The sequence below is a fragment of the Vulpes vulpes genome, chromosome 8 (genome assembly GCF_048418805.1).
Source record: "Vulpes vulpes isolate BD-2025 chromosome 8, VulVul3, whole genome shotgun sequence".
Lineage (NCBI taxonomy): Eukaryota > Metazoa > Chordata > Mammalia > Carnivora > Canidae > Vulpes > Vulpes vulpes.
In genome coordinates, this window is record NC_132787.1 from 111233590 (window position 1) to 111246661 (window position 13072).

At 67.9% G+C, this 13072-nt stretch overlaps 1 protein-coding gene across 1 annotated transcript in view; it reads right to left on the reverse strand.

Annotated features, from left to right (window-relative positions):
- Positions 1-13072, reverse strand: part of SNTG2 (syntrophin gamma 2) — a 79147-nt gene that overhangs the window by 49896 nt on the left and 16179 nt on the right. Inside the window, exons 12-15 of the mRNA XM_072718836.1 lie at positions 9747-9790; positions 9616-9657; positions 6178-6265; positions 1375-1466 (exon numbers count right to left, since the gene is read on the reverse strand). Of these exons, the coding sequence (XP_072574937.1) occupies positions 1375-1466; positions 6178-6265; positions 9616-9657; positions 9747-9790 (266 nt within the window). The remainder of the gene's footprint in view (positions 1-1374; positions 1467-6177; positions 6266-9615; positions 9658-9746; positions 9791-13072) is intronic.

Sequence of the window (13072 nt, forward strand, 5' to 3'; positions counted from 1 at the left end):
TCCCAGCATCCGCGGAATCCCGGCGGGTCGAGAGGAAGACACGGGCAGCCTCGAGCCTACGCACAAGCGCGTGGCCAGAGCTTCACCAAACAGGCAAAGGCGAGCGCGGAGGAGAAAGCACACGGCCCCGCGCTGGTGGCGGGGATGGAAATAAATCCTCGCGACGCACCCGTATTTGCAAACATTAAACCCAAAAGGTCCATAATGGCGCGAAGCCGCGGGCCACGGGGACTCCCGGGTGCACACGCACCTGCTCGCCTCCGCACACGCGGCGCCGCTGCTTCGGGAGCCCGGCCCCGGTGTCTGCAGCAGGGGCCTGGCGGGGGTGGCCGCAGCCGTACTTCAGCACCGAGTGACGGAAAACCCAGAGAACAAGCTGCGTGTTCACTGCTGATCAATAATCGATAAATAAACAGCAGCACATCCACAGAATTAGATGCCGTGTCGCAGCCGGCAGACACAGGACACCCGGCCCCTACACGACACGCGTGGGCCCTAAAAACAGCCCCGTAACTAGAGGCGCAAACCGGCAGCCCCTAACAGAGTGATGTTTTACAAGCCTGAGAATAAAACAAAACGGCCTATTTTCAGGGACGTCCACACTCCGATGGCGCGATCCTTGCCCGAGGGGAGGGCAGCTCCGGACTCAGGGCGCCGTTCATTTCTGGGCGCACCAGGGAACGGTACGGGGCCTGGCACCCATATTACTGACGTGGGCTCCTGGGCTCTGGTTTTTGGTATTTTAGTGTTTTGCTTCAAAGCTCACAAAGACGCTAACGCAATTTTTAAATATCAAGAGCCACGTTAAAAGATTAAAATGAAAACGGTGCAATTTTAGGAACGTGTCCTCAGGCCCTCCCCGCAGGCCCAGCGGCCGCGCGTTTGAGGAGAGCAGCCGCTCTGCTCCCCAGACCAGCTTGAGGCCGCTCACGGGATCCGGGATCCGGGTCTGCGTGCCCTGGAGGGAGGCTGTGGGGCCGCAGGCGCCGCGGGGAGCGGGGAGGGGTCTGGGCCTGTGGGAGGCAGCGCTGCGGGGGCCCAGCGTCGGGGTGGGGAGGAGACGTGGGGCAGGAGGACGCCCTCCGCCTGCACGGGGCGTCCTACTGTCTCGGGGCCCCTGCCGAGGGCGAGTGAAGCCCGTGCTGCGCCCTCTCAAGGGAGCCTGGACGTGCCCTAAGGCCCGGGGCAGCAGCTGGGGGGGCGGAGGCTCACGGCCCATGGGGCTGGCTTGGGGTTGGCCTCAGAGCACAGCCTCACGGGGGCCGAGCATCACACCCGATGTCCGCGCGGTGCAGGGGCGGCCTCCACCCCGCCCCGTGCACCCTCCTCGGTCCCCGCGAGCCCCGGGGCGTGTGGGTGAGGAGCTGCGCTTACTGTGCTGCTGGGGTCGCCGCTGAGGTGCAGGCCGCTGTCAAACAGGGGGGAGGAGGCCCCACTGCCGTGGTCTTCGGCCGGCCCCGGGGACCCTGGAAACAAGCAGAGACGGTCACTCAGAGGAGCGCAGGCGCCGACCCCGGCCCGGGGCGCGTGAGGTTCCCGCGGCCCCTGCGCCGACTCCCAGACAGGCGGTGCCTCCAACGCCCGCCCTCCCGGCCCTGCCCCGCGGCGTCCCCTCCGTCTGGCCTGTCCACTCCGGCCTGGGGACCTCCGTGCCCGTACTTCCCGCCACTAGGGTCGTGTTGGATAATGTAGACGCTAGTCCTGACTTTCTGTCCTTAATTTTCGAATTACTGATTTGTTTGACGTTTTCTGCTGATCCTGCCACGGCAACTCGCGTTGGCGGAGGACCCACGACGAATCAGGTAGGTCTTCAATGCGCAGAAACCCCGTGACCGGCCGGGAGCAGAGGTCGGGGGCCGGGAATGCCTGCACCTCACCGCGGTCAGCAGGTAACCGCTGGGCCCTACGGGCTCCTCCGCCGCGCGCCTGTCGCCCCGTGCACGGAGACCGCGCCGCCGGGGAGCCTGGACACGGTGCATCCCATCGGGCGCAGACACCAAGCTGCCCGCGGGGAAGCTCAACGGGCCCTACAGATTCGTGAGGGGGTGGAGAGTGGGGGATGGGGGGCGGGGCGGGGGAGGAGGGGACCCCAAGCAGGATCCACACCCCGTGCAGAGCCAGCACGGGCTCCACCTCATGACCCCGAGATCGCGACCTGAGCTGAAACCAGGGTCAGAAGCTTCCCCGACTGAGCCCCCCGGACGCCCCGACACGTCCGTTTCTCCTGCCCCTTGTGTCCTGGCCACGCTGCGCCCGAACCTGCCCGCCTGCGGCTTTGGGGTCCCTGCCCCTGCAGGGCCGCGGCGTGAGGTGGCCCCGGGCAGGGACAGAAAGGGCCCCTGCGCCGGTCACACCATCATCGACGTCCCCGTAACTTCCCGGGAACCAGGCTAGAAGCCCCGCGAGTGTTTTATTTGCTTCCTCAAAATACGAGGCTCTGCCCCAGGAGCTCCACCCAGCGCCGTCGCTGCACAGAGCAAGGAAATCAGCCGGGTTCGTGCCCGTCCCAGTCCACGCGGCTCGGGCGCTCGGGGCGCTTGGGGCTCAGGCTCAGGCTCAGGCTCAGAGCACCCGCTCTGGGAAGGACGTGCCCGGCTCTGAACGGCTCAGCGAGACGAAGATGAAGCCACAGACCTTCACGCAACAGCGAATTTTCCAGGGAAAGGAGAAAGCTTTCCTGCCGTTCCCCACACGCGAGGACGGCTTCAAACACAGGCGGTTCTCCCACGACCCCCCCGACGTCTTCCGGCACCACCTGAGCACCTGTGGCCCCATCTTGGTGGTGAGGCCACGTGAAGACGAGAACTGACCACGTGAGACCCCTGCCACGAGCACGAGCACCCAGGTTTGTCCCATGGGGACCTCTGTGCACCCTGCACCGACCCGGGTCCTGGCCTGGGGCCGTCCGGGTGCCTGTCGGGGGACGGGGGGGGGGGTACCAAGGATGCAGAGCTGCAGGATGTGTCACAGCCGACCGCCTGTGACCATGCGTGTCCCGGGAGTGTCCCCCCGGCAAGGACCTGCAGGAAGGGGAGCGCGAGCCTGAGGCCCCGGAACTGATCGGCATCGTCTGGGACACACGAACTCGAGACGCCCTCGAGCTTCACCCATTTCCCGGGATCAAAACTAAGGTCCGGTAACACCACGTGTGCAGCCCCTCCCGGCCACCGGGCTCGCTCCCCACAGACGGAAGCTGAGCGCTGGGGCATGTGGAGCTGCAGCCAGACCGACGGACCCTAACCCGCCCCTGGGCACCCTTCTCCGCCCATGTGGGACGCCGCGTTCCTGCATTTACAGTGACCCGCGCAGCCCGAGAGCTGGGGAGACGCGCACGGTCCTCCTCTGCTCCCCCAGGGGTGCTCGCTGGCGTCGGGCGACCCCACTGGCCCAGTCCCTGACTGCACGGCGCTGCCCCAGGACGGCACAGGGCGCCCCTCAGCGTCTCCACGTGGGCTCTCATCTGGCTCCCCGGGGGCTGGGGAGGAGTCAACGCCCCCTAAGTCCCGTATCCTCCACGATGGCCAAGGACGGCGCCGCAGCCGAGGGACACGGGGTCGGGGGGTCCAGGCGCGGTCCCCGCTGCGGCACGGAGGAGCTCCCGCCAGCGATGACCCGGTTGCAGGGCGGGGAGGGGGGCGAGGCAAGGGCGAGCCTGCCCTGGCGCCACGGCCTGAGTGTGGGAGGTGCCCCGTGTCCCCGCGCTCAGGGCACCAGAGTTTCCTAAGGAACCAAACCACAGCGGGAGGGACGTTTCCTGAACGAGCAGAATCAGCGTCCCTGCGGCCGAGGGAGCCTGGGGGCAGGTCCATGTATAGACATGGGGACCCGGGTGTCTGGCCGACGTCACCTCGCAGGTGACGAGGCTGCTGATGGCCGGTGGTGACGCCTCTCTCAACAGCGCAGGCCCCTGCCCTCCGGCCGGCAGCTCACAGTCCCCCGACGTCCCCGGCCGGGGACATGCCCGTCAGGCCTGCGGTGGCTCCGGGTCAGGCCCCTGCCGCCGGCCTCCAGCGCGGAGCATCCCTCCCCACCCCCCACCTGCCTTAGGTTCCTGCGGGACAGACGCCGGGGTCGGGGGCTGGCAGAGGGGCGGACACACAGGCCACGAGGGCACCGCCGTCCACGTCCACGATGCCGCACACGGGACGTCCATGTGCACGGCCGATACTCGAGGCCTTTCTGTTCTTCTGGAAAGACCCGGGATGCCCTGGTGCCCTCGCTCACGGAGCCTGAGGCCGGAGCCCGGGCGGCGGGAGGGCCGGAGTCCGTTGTGCAACGAGCGTCTCAGAGCCACGTCGCTGTACGACATCCCGGGACTCAGGAGGACGAGGACCGATGCTTCCCCAGCCGTCGTGCTGTCGGGGGAGGAAGACGTCCCCACGTCACGTGCCCCAGCTTCCGCGGCGCTTTCACCTGCCCACGCGAGTCCCTGTGCTTCACCCGAACGTCGCCTCCGTCGTGACCAGACGGGGTGTCCCCGAGGTGCGTAGGTTGAAGCCAAGTCCCTGGACGCGCAGGCGCTGGTGCTGCGGGGGGGCGGGGAGGTCACCTTGCAAAAGGCGCCGAGGACATGACGAGCCGGATCCTCGCCCGACCCCAGCCTGCGGGACCTACGGCCTCCAGGACATGACACGCTGTGGCGCCGTCACCGCAGCCCAGAGGACCAGCCGCCTGCCGCCTCCCCGCGAGCTCGGACGCGCCCACGCGCCTCTCCCGGTCCCCAGCACCCGGCGCAGCTGCCAGGGCAGGGCTCCTGTGGCGCCTGCGTGCCCGAGGGTCGTCCCCTCCCGGGGGCTGGCGGGCAGGCGGCTGGGGCGGGACGGCCACCCGGGGAGGGCCACGGCGCTCTGACCCTCTGTCCTCTCCCGCCCCCTCCCGCTGCCCTGGGTGCCCCATCTCAGCCCCGCGGCCCACGCTCCAACCCCAGTGCCCCCGGGGCTCGCGCCCAGTGCCCCAACCACGACGCACCGTCCCGCAGGAAGGGGGGACGCGGCCTCTCCCCGCCCGTGTGCAGCAGCGGGAGGAAGCTCAGCTTCCCAAGAACAGAGGCCGGGGGTGCCGTCGCCCCGTTGGGGTCTGGTGGGGACACGCGGCCCGAAGCTGGTCCGCTCTGGTCCTCAGGGAGAGAAGCACAGAGCCTCAGGCCTTCGACCACCATCAAACGTGGACCCTCCTCCTGCTGCAGATGCCCCGAGCGCGGAGGCTGAGCCCCGGATGGCAGGGGACAGGGTGTGGGGGGGGGGGCTCCACGGCAGAGGATGGGGTGTGGGGTGTGGGGCTCCATGGAGGAGGGGGTGCCGGGTGGGGGGGCTCCACTGTGGGGGACGGGGTTTGGGGCAGGGGACAGGGTTCAGGGTGGGGGGTCTCCACGGTGGGGAGGGGGTGCCGGGTGGGGGGGCTCCATGGGGGACGGGGTTGGGGGTGGGGAGCTCCATGGTGGGAGACGGGATATGGGGTGGGGGGCTCCATGGCAGGGATGCGGGTAGGGGGATGGGAGGCTCCACAGCAGGGGAGCCGCAGGAGGGAGAGACCAAACATACGGGGTGACCCTGGGCTGATCCGCACGTTCACCGGGGGGGAGACCTGACCGCGAGGGGATGTGACGTGACTGCGAGGGGACGAGCACGGCTACGGCCCCGTGAGCACGAAGGTGCCCAGCGCCCGGCCCGGCTGCAAAGACAGGACCCGACCCCGCTCCGCCCCAGGGGGTGACCTTACACCTGCTGTGAGGACACGGTGGCCGCGTAGTCGGTAAAGGTCACGGCGACCCCGACATTAACACGTTCTCCTAGACGTGTGACTCGCCACCTGCCACCGGGTCAGGGCTCAGTTGCGAGAACAAAACCCCCGAGTGAGCGCAGGGCAGGCTCCGCCCAGTGTAGACTCACCATCATCCCCTGTTCCGTGGTATAAGCTCCTCCAGCCGACCCGGATATTTTACCTGCAAACGTGTTTCTCTGCAGGTGTGTGTGTGGGGGGTGACTATGCCCAGCGAGCTGACCTGGCGGGGCCTCACAGGACGCCTGGGGATGCTGAGCACGTGGGGTTGCAGGCGCCCCCCCCCCCCCGCAGAGCACGAGCACGGCCCCGAGCCGCCCCGTCGGGCAGCGCTGCCTGCGTGGACGTGTGGGGGGAGCAGGAAACCCCCAGGGCCCCAAAGGTCGCGCGGCCCCTTACCTGACGGGAGGTTCAGAAACGACGGCGCGTCCCTGAGATACTCGACGGTGATGGTCACTTCGTCGCCGGCGCTTCGCAGCAGGTGCACCTGTCGACACAGGAACAGCAACTTGACCGTCACGAAAGGACGGGACACAGCTAAAAAGATAAGATCCCTACGCGCCTGGCCTGCTTCCCCCGCTCCACGCGGGTGATGACCCCGCGGCCCACGGCCCCGTTCAGCGCAGACCAGCCTCCCGCGCCCTCGAGGACGAGCACCCGAAGGTCAGGTCGGGCGAGGGTGGTTATCGGCTCAAATCGCCAGTTTTCAGACGTGGGGAGCCGGGAACCGAGACACGGCCACACGCACGAGCTTCGGGGTCTCCGTAGGGTTTCACCCCAGAGACATGGGCGGGAGCCCCTTCTGCATGCCCTGCGCTTCCCTGCTGGACGTCGGGTCACCCTCAGGGTTTGGGGGGATGGGGCGTCACGGCCCCCGGACCAGGGGGCACAGCGGGGCATCCCTACTGTCCGCACCGGCCTCTCCACGCAGACAGGACGCAGCAGGACCCGACGGCCGCCGGGACCCCTGGGATCCATCACGCACCTGTCGGGAGCGCAGGTCACCGTCCGGCCCAAGCGACCCCCCGGCCCACGGCCCGCAGCAGCCCTCCTCTCTGGACGTGGGTGGGACGGCAGACGCTCGCCACCCCGAGGAGGGGACGGCCCCAGAGCATCCGAGACCCGCTGAGCTCAGGGAGATTGGAGCCTGGAAAGTGAGCGTCCCCCGACGGCAGGTCAGGTCACCGTGACCCGTCTCTGCGGGTGGACACGCGCCACCGGCCTGCTCACGCTCTTCCTGGCTCGAGACGCACGCCCCACGCACTCCACACCTGAGCCCATCGCACCTTCCATCGCTTGAGCCTTTCTGGGGAAGAAATGTACTGGGAAGCGCTAGCGCCTCCCCCCTTAGTAAAGGCCGACCGGGCCCCCGAGGATGGGGACCACAGCGTGTCCTGGGGCCGGTGTGCTGGGCGCCCGGCGACACCACGTCGGGTTTGCCGAGTGACGGTGATGCCCGCGGCGCAGGGCCGGAGAAGCTGGGCGGCTCTTCCGGGGGACCGTCGCCCTCCACGTCCTGCGCCCCGGGGTGTTCTGGCCCCTCCTGGGGTCACGCAGGCTCCGCTTCGTCCTGAATCGTCTCCATCCCACTGCGACGTCCGTACGCGTGTTCAACAACATCCGTGAGCCCCGACTAAGGGCGTCCACGCTCACCGACGGCTCCAACCCTCTCCCGTCAGCCCAGCCCCTGCAACAACGGGCTCCAGCCTCGACGGTCCGGGAGCTGCACCTGCACACGTGGGGCTGCCCCTGCCCCTAAGGAGACTCGTAACTGTGCCCGTCGGCCTGCACCGCGCTCCTGGGGCGCCTGTGTCCTGTCCCCCCAGGGCTGCGGGCAGCTGCCCAGCTCACGCCCAGCCGTGTCCTCAGGTCCTGGGGACTCCAGCCTCGTCCTTTGATGCAGCTTCCATGCGACTTTCCCGAGATCTCAACAAAAGCCACTGGAGCACCCAGGGGCTTAGCCAGCCAGGGGGCGGGGCTCCACCGCAGGGTCCTCCCCAGGGTCCTGAGGCCAGAGCCCAGGTCAGGGGCGAGTCGGGGACGCTGGGCCCCATGTCCGTGAGGCTGCACCCTGAGTTGGGGATGTTGGGCCCCGTGTCCGAGGCCGCGCCCCATGTTCTCCTGCATCCTGCCCTCACGGGGCCGCCCCCCCCACACACCGCAGCCCTGGGCACGGGGATGGGGGTGGCCTGGAAGGGGCGGGCCAGGCAGTGAGGGCGCAGGGTGACGACAGTATCCCCGGGACACATCCTACCATGCCGACCCGCTCCAGCCTCGACGGCCCGGGAGCTGCACCTGCACACGCGCCCCAGGCCTGGCCCCCGACCTGCGGGGCGGCCTCCTCCTCCTCCTGCCCATGCACACGGCTGTCGCACTCGGCTGCTGACCGGGCCCCGATGCGGAACGCGGTGCGGAGTGTGCCGGAGAGGGAAAGGGTACGTGTCCCACACGTGTCACCTGGAAATAAGCAGACTTCTGTCCCCCCGCGGCAAGGAGCTCCTCTGAAGCTTGGGGCAGCACAGCCGGGTGGGGGGGGGGACGAGTCGTCTTGGGGTGCTCAGTGCTCAGGCAGGGCTGACGTCCTCCCTTTTCCGATGATTTACTCTGATGCGTGCCGGTGTGGACCGCGTGATCCATGAGACCTTCACAGGTTTCACGTGTCTTGCAGGCGCTACGACTGCGACAAGGCGCACACACCCCACGACCTGACTGAGAAGCTCGCGGGGCCCGAGGATTGGAGCAGGCCTGTTTCCAAGGTGCCGAGCACTCGCGCGGGCGGGAGTTGGCAGGGGACGCTGCCTTCCCCGGCCTTGCCCGGGCCGGGGTCCCTCGGGGTCGCGCGCCGTCTGTCCCCCGAGAAAGCAAACCTGCGCAGAGGAACCCACCCGGCGCGCAGCTGGGCCGTGACAGGTGGGGGTGCCCCAGCCGCGGGCACCGACACCCACACCGCGGTCCCTCGAGACCCACAAACCTTGCTCCCGGCCGCAAGCGCCTCCCCCACGCCTGGCGCGGATCGGGGGCCGAGCGTGGCCCAGAGGGAAGAGGAGGGGTGCACGCGAGCTCCTGGCCGGTGGGCGACAGCACGGGCTGCGAGCCGCGGTCCCGGAGCTCAGTGGGCCCCACTCGGGCGACCGCCGGGGAGCAGCTGTCACCCGCGCCGGGGGCTGAGGCTGGTTTTATGGAAAGTTGAACCCTGAGGAAGGGACACCTGCTGCCCCCTCGGGGCTGTCACAGGCTGAAATCACGCCTGTTCCCCGTGAGGGGCGGCGACGCCAGTGCCCCTGGACCAGGTGTTCTGGGCTCGCCCACCCTGGGCCACCCCTGCCCTGCCCTGGGCCCCCCCGGAGACCCCTTCACCCCCCACCCCAGTCACTTGAGATGTTCCATGGTGCCACCCGGCCCGCCCCCGCCCCATGTGCACCACCCTGTGTCCTGCAGCCTGACCCGACTCAGAAGGACGGGGCCCCCGTCCCAGGCTGTCCACAGGTGTGGGCCCCACGAGCCGCCCTGCCTGCCCACAGGATGCACAGCGCCCAGAGCACGCCCGCCGCGCCCGCACTCCCAGCGTGCAACCCCTGGGTCGGCACGGAGCAGCGCCAGTGCCCCACACACCTCTGCAGGCCCATCACCGGCCAGCACGCCCCCCCGCATGGCCCGCACACGGCGCAGGGTGCAGCCAGGGGCCTCGGCGACGCGCCCGCTAGGCCCTCGGGCTTCTCTCCCCTTCTCAATCTCCGCGTCTACGACCCACTCAGTGAAACATAATTTAGAAAGAAAAACACTGTAACCAAAGGACACGACAGGCAGAAACCAAGTTAGAAGACGAGGCACACTTACCACCTCTCCGTGGGTCGCGCTTTCCACGTTAACGCCGTTGACCTGAACAGACGACAAATGGAGAAGGTTGAGGATGACAAGCGATCACCGGAGCGTACACAGAGCCGAGGGCTGCGCTTCGGAGCACTGACCTGCAGGATGGCGTCTCCCACGAACAGCATCCCCGTCCGGTCGGCTGCAGGGTCGCAACAGCGGCACGGGGGTTAGCGGACGTGCAGGGACACCGTGCACTCGCCCGAGCTTAGGGTCGCAGCAACTGGGGTGGCTCGTGTGGGGGCACATACATGTTCATGAGCGTGCACACACGTGTGCATGGGGACTGCATGGGCGTGCACGCGAGGGTGGGTGACTGCGTGGGCACATGTGTGCCTGAGAGCACACAGGGGGCATGTGCATGCGTGGGTGTGTGCACGTGTATGTACGGCTGTGCGTGTGCGTGCATGAGTGTGGGTGCGTGTGTGTGCATGAGTGTGGGTGCGTGTGCGTGCATGAGTCTGGGTGCATGTGTGTGCATGTGCGTGGCTGGACATGCACAGGAATGTGTGTGCAGGAGGGCGCACATACGTGGGTATGGGCAATGTGTGCACGTGAACAGGTTTGTGTACCAGTACGCATGTGTGCACACCCGTGTGAACGTGTGTGCATGAGTGTGCATGTGACCACGTGTGTCTGGGTGTGTGCACGCCTGTGGTTGACCGCGTGCGTGCAAGCTCGTGTGTGTCAGTGTGCGTGGGGCACGGCAGTGTGGGTGCACTAGGGCGTGCATGGGCGTGCGGGGCCCCTGAGGAGGCAAGATGGCAGCAGCGCAGCAGCAGCCCCGCCCGGCGAGCAGACAACCGAGGGGAACACGTTGAGAGTTATTCCCCGACACGCGTGTGCTCACAACACGGAACGTGAATGTCACGTGCCCACAGACGTGCGCGTGCCCGCTCTTCCTCGGGAAGGACTCGGACTCCACACACACGCATGTGGTTAAAGACACGGCGCGGAGGACACGACGGGGAGGCCCCGGGGAGCCCGAGCACAGCCGCCCGACACTACCGCGTGTGCACTTGCGCCCCGTGAGCTGGCTTCAGTCTTTAGTGTCCGGTTAAATACGGGGACCGGCGCGGTTCCCCCCGGCAGCTGGCCCCGGGCCCGCGCACGCCCGACGCTGCCGCTAGCGATGCCATCCCTGGTCTCCGACGAGCATCGCCCACGAGAAGGCAACACGGCCTTTAGTTAGCAACCGCCACGGTCCTGAGTTCAGGGAATCGACCCAGTTCTCGTCTACACAGACTCTGCCCAGGAAGCCCCGAGCCGGGGCAGGAGCAGGACAGGCTGGCGTCAGGGGCTCCCTCTCCATCAGGTGGAGCCGGCGCCAGGCAACACGGGGCTAACGGACGCTGGGCCTACGCGGGTGTTGTGGAGTCTCACGTGGTCAAGTCCACATCCGGCTCCGTCCTGACCCATGAGAGGTGCAGGTGGCGGGCGGCTGAGGTTCGGCGCAGGACACCTACTCCGTGGGCGCGCCGGGACCTCGGGAAACCCCAGAACACACGCGCCAGGGTCCTGCCCGGAGGCCGGGTGGGAACCAGGTGGGTTCACACGGGGCTCGGTCAGGTGGACGGGCTGAGGCAGGACGGGCCAGGGAGGGGGCCGGGCCCTACACGCACATGCACCCGCACTCCTGCACACACATGCACAGCCATACACACACGTGCTCACAGCCACGCATGCACGTCCCCCACCTGCGTGCTCTCATGCACACGCGCGTCAGGCATGCACGAGGACCTGCATCCCACTGCCAGGTGCGTCCTTCGGGGCCTCAGACCCTCCCACACTCCCAGCCCCGCCCGCCCCAGCTGAGCCCCGAGCTCCCGGCTCCGGCCATGGGACCCGCCCCAGTCCTGGCTGAGGGGACAGCCTAGTAACTGGGCCACATTCTCACAGGGTCATCGACCGACGTCCCCGCTGCCCAGCACCTTGCGGCGCTCCCCCACGAAGCCCTCACCGGCTCGCACGGTCCATCCTGCTGCTGCCCCAGGACGCCGACCGAGGGAAAGCCCCAGATGGCGGCTCAGCGCGGTGCACCCCTGGAGGGAAGGGGGGACTGCCCGGCCCAGCGCCCCCGACAGGGGGACGGTCCTGACGCCCTGACGGCCTCTGCCAACCGCACGACCCAGCTGGGCCGGCCTCTCGCTCGTGTCCGATCTCCGTGTGTCGGCGAGATCACCCCACCCGTCGCGTCACGGCGAGGACAGTGAAGCCAACCAGGACCAACGACGTCCTCGATTCCCGTCAAGACTCCGGGGCCGTCTCCGAACGGGCATCCTACGCGCACCAGCCGCGAGGCCCCGGCGCCGTTTCCATCCTTGGACCGGAGCCGCCGCGCGAGCCCTCCCCACACCCGCAGGGGTACTTGGCCTTCTGCGGAGCTTACGTCTCGGTGGCTGCAGCACGTCCTGCACACGCTCACACGTAGGTGTGTAGAGGCACGCGGGTCTGTGACGACACACGGGCCCGGCCCGAGCACGGGCATCCACGTGTGCACGCGTCCAGGTACCGATCCTGCTCTTCCTCCAGGCCGAGGTCCCGCGCAGTCCCCGGGGGCCGGGCGTACGAGCAGGGACGGTTGTCAGGGAGGGCGGTGGGGCCCCACGTGGCCGGGGCTGCGATCCTCACCACTTCCTCTGCCCCTTATATCCTACTCCTTCATGTCATCGTTAGAAAAACAAAAGCCCACGAGTGTGCAGGCGCTTCCCGGACACGTTTTAGACATTTCTGCACAAGGTAAAGGCGGCGCCGGCCCAGATGCATGACCGCGAGGCGCTGAGGTCAACCGGAGACTCGAGGAACAAGTGCTCACCAGCTCGTTCGTCACCGCGAACCTGAGGCCTAACCGGGACGAGGCGCTGGAGTTTCCCGATTGAGCAGCACAATTTCACTGCGTCACGCCTAAGACTTTGTCCGCAGTCGGGTAACCACCGGTGGCTCCTCAACCGGTAACAAGTAAAGAGTCAGGCGGCGACGGCCACACGTTGCCGGAAATTTATGCACAAAATACAGTAAATTAGGAACAATTTCCGTGTGAACCTGGGACCTCGAAGAGTTTTCGCGCTTACCCCGCGACGCGGTCCCACAGCCGCCGCACCTGCCCTCCCGCCCGTCCCCACGTCCCTGTGCGCCCCTGGCTCCCTGGCAGGACCGAGTGCACGCCCGGTGCAGACACAAGCGCACGGCCGGGGAAGGCAGCTACGAGCTCCTGCAACAGGAGAACCAGGGAGAAGCAGCGGAGGAGGCGAGGTGCAGCCAGAAAGGGTGAGGGCCCAGCAGGGACGTGACCGTCACCACGTGGGGAGCACGAGGAAGGGCGCAGCGCTGTGGCCCCTAAAGACAGAGCAGTCGAGGGCCTGGGTGGCTCAGTCGGCTGAGCTTCTGCCTTCGGCTCAGGACGCGGCTGGAGCTCCGCGTGGGC